General features: G+C 29.4%; 1 protein-coding gene across 1 annotated transcript; it reads left to right on the top strand.

The window, feature by feature from the left end:
- Window positions 1–4,457: 4,457 nt before the first annotated feature.
- Window positions 4,458–4,871, top strand: LOC145035941 (uncharacterized). Its single transcript, XM_078984438.1, has one exon. The coding sequence runs from the start codon at window positions 4,458–4,460 to the stop codon at window positions 4,869–4,871; it is 414 nt and encodes a 137-aa protein (XP_078840564.1).
- The last annotated feature ends 5,854 nt before the right edge of the window (window positions 4,872–10,725 follow it).

Raw genomic sequence — 10,725 nt, 5'->3', positions numbered from 1 at the left:
GTAGTTAATTGATTTGGGGCTTGAACTAAAGGAGTTGCAATAAACATATCGTTAATAATAATTTCTCCTTTTGGTGGAAAATTAGCAATAATTTCTTTATTAGAAATAATATCTTTATATTTTTTCTCTAAAATGGGAGTGATAGAATCATTTTTAAATGGGTAATTTATTTTATGTTTAGGGGCATAAATTAATTCAAACCATTGAAAAAAAGGAGAATGAATTTTATTTGATAAGACATAATCTTCCCAAAGGCCTAAATGGAGAAATCTTAAGTAGTATGAAAAATTTTCTTCGTACCAAGCTCTTTTTTTATGGTTATAATCTTTATAATACTCAATATTTTTTAAGTAATCAAAATCAACTTGATATTCTAAATTCGAGAAATTCATTTTAACAGGTTGTTTTTGTTAGGATTGAAGAAATGTGCTTTATCGATTCTAAATTATGACTTCTTGATTTTTCGTATTTTTTTATTCCTATCTTTAGCCTAGAAATTTTTTCTATTTGTTTATTATATTTATTAGTATATGGAGATATTTTGTATAAATTATAATTTTCATGAGTTTTAGTTTCTTCTAAATGTTGAATTGTTTTGCATATATTAGAATTTATCTTCCAATGCCTTTTTAACATATTAGCCCAAAGCTTATTATTTTGTGAACAATTAATTTGTATTTTAGAACTCATAATTGTTGTCTAAAATTTTGAAGTTCATCAATAAAATCTGATTTAGTAGGACTAGGAAGACTATTTTCACTATTTTGATCATCTTGATATAATGGTTTGGGAATAGATTAGTATAGTCAACAGTTTTTAGTTTTAAAGATCTCGACTTTAATAACGAAGATTTTGAAGAGCCTGTTTCTGGAATAAAAGAAGTTGATAATCTGGATGATGAAATATTTAAGGAAGAAAAATTTATATCTACAGAACCATCATTATATTCAATAATATTTGAGATTTGTTTTGAAGAGTCTAATGGTTTTGGATCAATAACATTTTGTAAGTTCCAATTACATGATTGGGTTATATCAGACCATTATAATCTTTTTGGTGTATGAACTTTGGTATGGTTAGTATTTGCTTCAAAAATAATTGTTTCATTTCTAGGACTTGATAAACGTGTTTTTGGTTCAAGTGTAGTTGTCATAGTTTTGTAACAAACACGGTAAATTATTGCTAAAGGCTTTGTATCATCTTTAAATTCTAAATTTTTTGTTTCTATAGTTAAAACCAAAGTATCTAAAATATTTTTATCAAATAATCCTACAGAGAAATTCGGATAACAATTGAAATAAATAGGTCCGTTAGCAATATTTGTTTCAGCCATAGCTAAAATAGAATTTTGAAAATCTTTATGTCTCTTGTCTCTTAAAATAACGAGAACAGGGGCATCTATTCCAATTCTAAATAGAGGCTTGATAGCAATTTGGACTAAACCGACATGTAAAAATTTATATTTCGTTCTATGCTCTAGAATAGATCGTGATGATAACAAATGTAAATTTTGTTGGTTTTGACCAATAGACAAAGTTTGTTCTGTCATTTTAATAGAATAACCTTGAAAATAATCAAAAGTTCCTATTTTATATATTGTGTTAATATTAGTTTTAGGTATTGTCCAATTATTCAAACTTTGTTCTATGTTATTAACGGTTTCTTCAATAGAATTTATTTGATTATCATCATTATCTTGTTAATTATTGATATTTTTACCAAGAATATATTTTTTGGATAGTATGCCTGGAAATTTACTCATATTTAATTAATTTTGTTTTAAAATTCTATAAGAAAACTTACTTGTTTTAATAATGGTGAGCAGAGGGGATTCGTCCCGACGATGATTGTGGTCCGGCACCACGACTTACGTCCTTATCTGCGCGCTTTACGCTACTCCAACCAATCACTGGTCTTGTCTCTGAATCATGCTTATTAAAACTTATATTTTTCTTATAGGATATTAAACCAAAGTTAAATAAATTTGAAGTAAATATATCATGCATAACCACCCCAAAAACTTTTCTTGGCTCTGATACCATCTTTGTACCATCTATATACTAATTATCAATTTTGATACCATCTATATATATATATATATATATATATATATATATATATATATATATATATATATATATATATATATATATATATATATATATTAGGGAAATCTCCAAAAAGTCCTAAAATTTTACCCTAATTTTCGAAAAACTCACAAATTAAAATTTGTTTATGAAAAAGCATGAATTACTGGTAAAAATAGAGATTTGACCCCTTTTTCTAGTTTACTGGTTTTATTACTTACATGTTTCATTAAAGTCCCATTATTTTACCCTAATTTGTGAATAAGTCCTAAAATAAAATTTATTGATGATTTGACCATTTTCTTCTTGTAACATACATTTTATCGGTTTCATTGTTGACGCTAGTCATTAAATTAGCTGAAAGAAAAGGGTTAGATCTGACAAAAAAAAAATACATATACCATTAAGATCTGAAGAAAAGTCTTAGATCTAAAATGAAAAAGTTTAGATCTGAAGGAAAAAATCTAGATCTAAAGGAGAAAGTTCAGATCTGGAAGAAAATGTGTAGATCTGAAGGAAGAAGTTCAGATCTGAAAAGAAAGAGGTTCAGATCTTTCATCCAACAAACATCTCAGGTAAACAGACAACATATATTTATACATATAGCACATAATTTATCTAAAATACTTCATATCTATGTGTAAGATAAAAGTGACTATACACTCACTTGATAAGGGGTGATTCAAACAACACTTCGCTTCTTAAAACGAGCTTTTCTGACAAAACTGGGAGGTTTGCTTGCAAATCGGGCTCCGTGCAAGCAGAGTTTCAAACCGAAAAACTCTTTTTCTCGAAGACCCCGGCTCTCCTAGGCTTTCTTCAAGTGCTAGGAAAGTTTCCTAAGCTTTTTTTTTTTGGGGGGGGGGGGGGGGGGCTTAGAGAGAGAAAGAGAAGTTGGAATGTGTGTGAAAAGTGTTGCACCCGACACCTCTATTTATAGGCTGGATGGCAGCCCAAATCGTCGATTTGGCCTCTAACTCGTTGAGTCCATGGCCAGGTGTCACCATTCTGGTGGCAGAACGTGGGTGGCCTACATTGTGTCACGTCACCCCTTTTGCAACAGCACCCTGCCGACTTCTAAACCCCGTAAATTCCGCATACGAGATTCGTTTCGATATTTCTTTATATCCACGAGTAGGTAAAAACAAGATCTACAACTTTCCATTTGACTCCGTCGGCTAGTTCTCGACCGATCTTAAATTTAACAGTAGAACGTGATTAAACTGTTAAATGACCGCGTAAAATTCATAACTTCTACATACGGACTCTGTTTTCGTCTGTCTCTTTATCGTTGAGCTCCTATTAAGGAGATCTTCAATTCCAATTTAGGTCTCTTTGGCCAAAAATCGCTCGATCTAAAATTCGAGTTTCGGGCTGTGCACTACTGATCCAAAACTTCGAAAAATCATAACTTCCTCATACGAAGTCAGATTTAGGTGTTCTTTTTATGGACACTCTTAGTTTAAAGAACACTACGACTTTTGTTTAGATTACTAAGGCTAAAATGTCCTCTATCGTAAATTCACTATTTACGTCACCTAGCGTCGTGTCGGTTTTGTCGCGAAACTTCGACAGGTCATAACTTCTTCGTTATAACTCGGATTTCGGCGTTCTTTATATGTCAGGAATCCTTGTCACGACCACTACAAATTTCTTCATTGATATCGGGTTTATCTCACCCATTATTTTTGATGTTTATTTTTATTCTTAATTTATCATATCATCATAATTATGTATAAAGCACATAAATTCACATAACTCACATAATACTCAAATAATTCATCTTTATTACTTTAAAATGGGTTACAATGGTTGACCTAGACTATTACATCATCATTAATGCTTAGCCGAGAAACACAGGCGTTACAACAACGACCAGTGACCGACCCCTCAAATGTATCATTTCCTTTGCCCAATGATGATAGATTTGAGGGGGATGATGACATTGGGTTTGATGATACTAACTCACAATTTAGTAAAGAATCGGAAAAAAATAAGTAAAAAACCAGTATCACTTTGCACAAACCATTCATGTTGATATTTGGAAAGAATCGGAAAAAATAAGGATAAGAATGGTATTTGAAAGTAGGGAAGAAGTAAAAAAACCAGTATCACTTTGGTCGATCGTAAAAAATAGAGAGTTCAAAGTGTATGAAAGTAAAAATAGGTTATAGGTAGCAAAGTGTAAGACTCTAGGAACGGAATGTTCATGGAGTTAAGAAAAAAAAATCATCATATGTGGAAGATTACACGTTGGGTGGCTGCACGCAGTTGCTTTGGGTCATGAATAGGAAATAAAAAAAAAATTTGAACTCTGAAACTATTTCCTCATACATAACCCACTCAATTTAAAAAGTTGTTTCTTATCCAATGAAACATATATACGCAGATATTAAAAATGTTTTGCATGTTGATGTTACATATGGGAAGGCATGGCGTGGTAGACGAAGAGCCATTGATAAGATTTATGGAACTTGGGAGAGTAACTTCGTTGAGTTCCCTAAGTACATTGCAGCTTTACAGGCTTCCAATCCTAGTACAATTGTTAAATGGTTGCATAATGCAAATGGTTCATCAAATGTAGCAACATTTAAATATGTTTTTTGGGTTTTGGGACATGCTATTCATGCATTCCATCTATGTCAACCTGTTATTTCAATTAATGGTTTTGATTTGAAGGGTTCATACAAGGGAAAAATGATTGTTGTTGTTACAAAAGATGCCAACAATAGTATATTACAGATTGCTTATGCTACTGTTGATGAGGGCACTTCACACAACTAGTGTTGGTTTTTATACCAGTTCAGACCTTATGTTGCTGAAGATAGGAAACTTTGTGTTATTTCAGACAAACGTCAAGGAATAATTCATGCAATGATAGATATGGATCAATAGAAAGAGCCATTAGCATACCATCGCTTCTGTCTCCGACACATTAGAAGTAATCTCATGAAAAAGTACAACAATGTAATCCTAAAAAGATTTTATTGGGTTGTGGAAGCATGGAACAGAAAAGAAAGTTTCTCAAGTATATCAAAGAAATAAAAAACAATCAATCTTGAACCTTGAAAATATTTAAGACAAATTCGTAAAAGTCAATGGTGTCTTTTAGATGATGAAAATCGTCGTTGGGGTTTGTTAACAACAAATATCTATGAAAGTATGAATAATGCATTGTGAGGTGCAAGACAATTACTGATTAGAGCATGTATTGACCTTACAATCAATAAAATTGTTCAATTATTTCAAAAGCATAGTGCTATTGCAATGAACTGCAATACACCTCTATCATCATGTATGTGACGTCTTTTCCTTAAATGTGAGACATGTGCCCAAAAGCCATAATATGACTCAGTTTGACTACAACTAAGGTGTCTATAAAATTTTGACGGAGTTTCAGACTAATGGAAAATGATGGAATATATATACGATCCATTATTTTCAACACACATGTACATTTGGTAAATAAAGATGGAAAGATTTTCATGTTCACATGCTTTTGCAGTTTGTCGGTATAGAGGGGATAATCTGCTCTCTATTGTCAACGATGTTTATGCTACTGCACATATAAACAACAATATAACTATGCTTTTGCACCACTTTTTCATCTTGATAATTGGCCGGAGTTCGATTCGAAGATTGGAACAGAATACTCGAAACTTTCTATAAGTTGTGGTCAGAGGCGTTCAAATCGATTTCGTAACGAGATGGATGTTCGTCATCCTGATGAACCTCGTATATGTGGACGCCATCAACCAGGACATAACCGAAGAAATTGTTCGAATTCTCAACCAAGATATAATGAAATATGAACTACACATTTTTTTTATCAATCTTGTGATTTCCTCTTTGATTTGTCTTGTATTTCTTTTATAACTTTTTTTTGATATCGGTATTAATATGAAGTTATTTATGAAACTATTTTAATGGTATAAGTTGTTAGAAACAATATATAAATTTTAATAATATATTTTCAAGAAATAAAATCATATATTTTATATAATTAAAATAATTTAAAGGAGTAATTAAAATGGTTTATATATTCATAATAAAATTAAATATAAGTTGATATAAAAAATCCAAATTTTTAAAATTACAAGTTGTAAATTGAAAATAAAAAATAAGTTTAGGGTTAAGATTTTAAGTTAATAGGGAAAAGAAATCGATGAATTGATGGTAGGACCATCAAATTCACCTTATTTATAAAATATAAGAGCATCCATAATGGAAAGTTTAATGGAAGAGTTGAATGATGTGTCATGATTACTTGTCATTCAATGGATACAAGTCCACCTTTGTGAAACGTCACCTTGTCATTCAATGAATTTGGAGTTCAATGGTCATTGAAGTCATCAATGGAAAAAAGGAAAGTGTTTAAATCTTTAAATAAATATTTTTTTAATATGTTTCATTGAACTTGTAGAGTTTAATGCATTGTGGGATAAAAATGAATAGAGTTGTATGGAATAGTAAATGATGATATGACACTCCATTGAACTCTATAGAGTTCAATGCATCGTGGATGCCCTTAATGAAAAAAAGCCCATTTTTTAAAAGAGCTTTTCTTATTTGTTCTATTTTCTCATTTGTTCCATTTTAAAAAAACGGGTGGGCTTTACCAATCTCTTATCGTTCACTAATGCTATTGAATGCCTAACAAAAGAAAAACCTTATAAACACACTAACACACTCTACCCACCACTATGGGAACTTTCCTTGTTGATATGATTATTAGGTGTGGGATTAGAAGAAAAAAAAAAGGAATTAAACAACGTTTTTAGGATGTTGTGGTGGTAACAGAGAGCAAGGATCATAATGCGCAAAAACGTCTCGATGGAAATTGTCCATACCTAATAGTCTAACCTATTAAATATCACGCATATAGAAGTTGAAGGACCATAAATGCAACTTTTCAGGGTTGAAATTTAAAATTTTATATCAAACACCATACTTTGACAAAAATTAAACAACGTTATTTCTAAAAAAAAGTATGTCCCCTAAACTAATAAATAAGTAGAATTTGTACACGTGGCAGTCTCATAGCACCCCCAATAGAGTTTTCCCACTCTTTTTGATAATGTTAATTTCTGATATTGCCCTTCAAATAACACATCGATTGCTTAATTTTTGGACGTCATTTTGACTATTTCCTGCAACATTCAAACAAATGGAAAGTAAATAATCATTATTTAATTTAAAACGATAAATCGTATCTTTCAAATATATCATGCTTATCAATTTCTATAAAGCATAATTAACCTAATCAATATATCTTTAATACATTGTCATGATTATTTTCATTTACAGCGAATCCAAAGTTCAGAGAAAAAGAGAACGTATTATCAAATCTTCAAGTCGCCTTCTATTATTGCTTTAAGGTATGCTATTAAAATTTTTTGTTATGATTATTCAATGTGTTCATCTTGAAGTTTCCTTCTATCTGCTTCAATTTGAATCTATTTGTCACTATTATCAAATCTTCAAGTGGCCTTTTGTTATTCTTTTACGTAGGCTATTAAAAAAATTTGTTATAATTATTGAATGTGTTCATCTTGAATTCGCCTTCTATCTGTTTCTATCTGAATGTATTAGTCACTATTAGTGTATGTATATATTTGCAATAGCGATGTAATAAATTGTTTATAGACACTCTTTATGTCACTGGTTTAAACATTGTATATGTATCTGTTACCTTGTGTGTATATGTATATCTATATGTTTGTGTATGAATGTATTTGTCCCTGTTTCTTTCTTCCCTGATTTCTAATCAGCCATGGCATGTGATTATTAATGAAATCAAAATTCCGGTATGCTTTGTTAATTTGATATACTGATTTATTCATCAAATTAATATATTTTGTTGTCATTCCTTGGGTTATTAATTTATATCTGGAAATGGATTCAATAACATCCAAACAATCAAGTTTTCTTATTAAGTCTGGAAATGGTGTACTCATCTTTTACAGTGTGTATATGTACTTTGCATATTTCGATAAACAGAAATTGTATGTGAATATAACAGTATGTGAAACGATAATGTTTTCCATCTATATATATATATATATATATATATATATATATATATATATATATATATATATATATATATATATATATATATATATATATATGATGTAATATGTTTTTAATTTATTGCATTTAATACTAACTGTTTAATTATAAAAAAAAATACTAATTAATTATTTAAGTGTTTAAATAGTATCTATATATGTTATGTAGTACATTGGTATTCAATCATATGCTTTCAATTTAAATGAAAAGCGCAAAATTGATATTAATTTCAATATGCTATCAATTGTTTACAGGAAATGAATATAGACAATAAACTATACCTAAAAGACATTGAACATGTTGCTGATGATTCACATCTCAAACTACGGGTGTTAAAGATTTGGAATTTTATAAAAAAAAAAATAACCAACTTTTATCGATTGAAATGATCGTCATGGACAAGGAGCTTGGTTAACTTTTTTTAAACCCACTAAATATTACATATATTTCAATGAATAATTTTTTTTGTTTTAACAAGGTACAAAATATCATTCTTGTGTTTTCAACCAAATTTTTTCCAGATTTCATTACCTTTAAAGGAAGGTGAAAGTTATATCATTTTAAAACCAAACATGCCAGCTGTTAAAAATGGTTTTAGTGTTATCAGTTAGAAACAGACCTTAACTTTGGATTGGAAAGTATTGTAAAAAAATGTGATATTTTTTGGGTCCAGTTAATGGTTTTGTGTTTCTTAATTTTAACTCTATCATCGAATAGAAATGCCCAAGAGACTGATTCTTTGGTTAGTTGTTTAATTTTATTCCATTCACTTTTATAAGTTGTGTAATTTATTATAAATGTTAGTATGTTAGTATTGAACTTAATCTTATATATTATTTTTTTATTAAAATTGTGTAGATGTTATTGGGCAAATTGTCTCATTTCGGCCACTTGAGACAACCAATCCTAACCCATCAGGGCATTACATAAAGATGACTATTAGCAAATTACAATGAGATGATATTTATTTCATTTATTTATTATTTTTAATCATATTTTTTCATACTAATTAAATTAATTTTTTATTTAGGTTTGTACACCTCAATGTCACTATATTTGGAAGTCAGGCACACCAAATGTCACAGTACCAGAAAACTAACACCACGGTTACTTGTGTTGTTATAGTAATGCAGTTCGTGAAACTTAACGTTTGGGATGGTTTGTAGTTTATTGTCTAATCTGTTTTTCAATCTACTTTTATTGACTAATCTATTTTTACGAGAATTGGTCAAGCCCAAAGTCATTTTGATGTAACCAAAATGTTCATTAATTCTGACATTGTCGAAATTAATGAGTTTAAGAAAGAGTTAGTTTTTTATTTTTATTTAAACTTGTTTATATTATTATTTTTATTTAAATGAATACAATTTCTTATATTTAATAAAATAATTTTGAACATTACAGATTGATAGCTGATAATAATGGAGATATGTCTGAAAAAAGCATAACTACACTCCCAAGCTACTCTTCTTCTTATATAGATGATTTTAAAGGGGATTTCCCTTTAAAAACTGTTAGTGAGATCACAGAACCGCTGAAGGTATATTTTCTTTACTTTAAATGTTTTAATTTTATTTAAACATTGTATTTTTTTTTAATTTTACATTTTATTGTTATATAGGAAATGAAATTTCAATTAGTTGGTATCATCGTTAATATAAGGCAGAATCTACCTTGGTATTACGATTCGTGCTACAAATGTAGAAGAAGGATAAACATGGTACCCAAAACCAATATTTCCTATAGCCCCCGTCATGATGGAAGAAAGTATTGTTATTAAGTGTAAAAATGCAGTTTGTAACGATTCGAATTTTCATATTGTTATAAAGTATTTATACACATATCTATTTATATTAATCATTTCGATCTTTCAACAAAATTACCATTAATTTAATATTTTTTTAGGTATATAATTCCAATCAACGTACAAGATCATACTGGCACCATCAGATTTACTCTTTTTGATAGGGAAGCAAAAAGGCTCTTGGATATAAGTGCATTCGAGTTGAAAAAAATACATGAAGCGGTATAATATTTTATTCATATTTTTCTATCAAATAACATTTTATTTGTTTTAATATATTAAACAATCTTCTTTCAGGCTGACGACAGTTTGCAACTATTTCCAAATCAAATGAACGTCTTGAAAAACCACAAATTTGCGTTTCTTGTAGATATTACATCCTACAATGTCACCAACTATAATAATATCTACACCGTTGTCAAACTTACAGAAGATGTGTCCATTGTTTTCGGATTGGAAAGTAAACTAGAACTTATGATACATAATATTTTAATGTTCTACATTTATATTTGTTTTTTATTTACATACATAACGTTTTACATATTTACATTTTATTTTCTAGAGTATTCAATCAGCGTCCTTAAATGAAGTATCCCTGGAATCAGATGATGTTGTTCAGAATGTTCAAAAGCTATGTTATATTCCCATATTAACTTTTATTTATATTTAATTATTCCAATTGTCAATTTATGTTTTTTTAATTTAGGATGTGATATCACAAACGGATGAGAGTTTTACTCCCTCAACCGTTGACAAATCATC

This window comes from Lactuca saligna, chromosome 3 (assembly GCF_052625555.1).
Source record: "Lactuca saligna cultivar CGN05327 chromosome 3, ASM5262555v1, whole genome shotgun sequence".
Lineage (NCBI taxonomy): Eukaryota > Viridiplantae > Streptophyta > Magnoliopsida > Asterales > Asteraceae > Lactuca > Lactuca saligna.
The sequence above is the reverse complement of the archived record's forward strand: the minus strand, read 5'-3'. Positions and strand labels throughout refer to the sequence as shown.

What these genes read in the sequence shown, in the direction of transcription:
- LOC145035941 (XM_078984438.1), top strand. Translation starts at nt 4,458, where the DNA reads ATGAAACATATATACGCAGATATTAAAAATGTTTTGCATGTTGATGTT.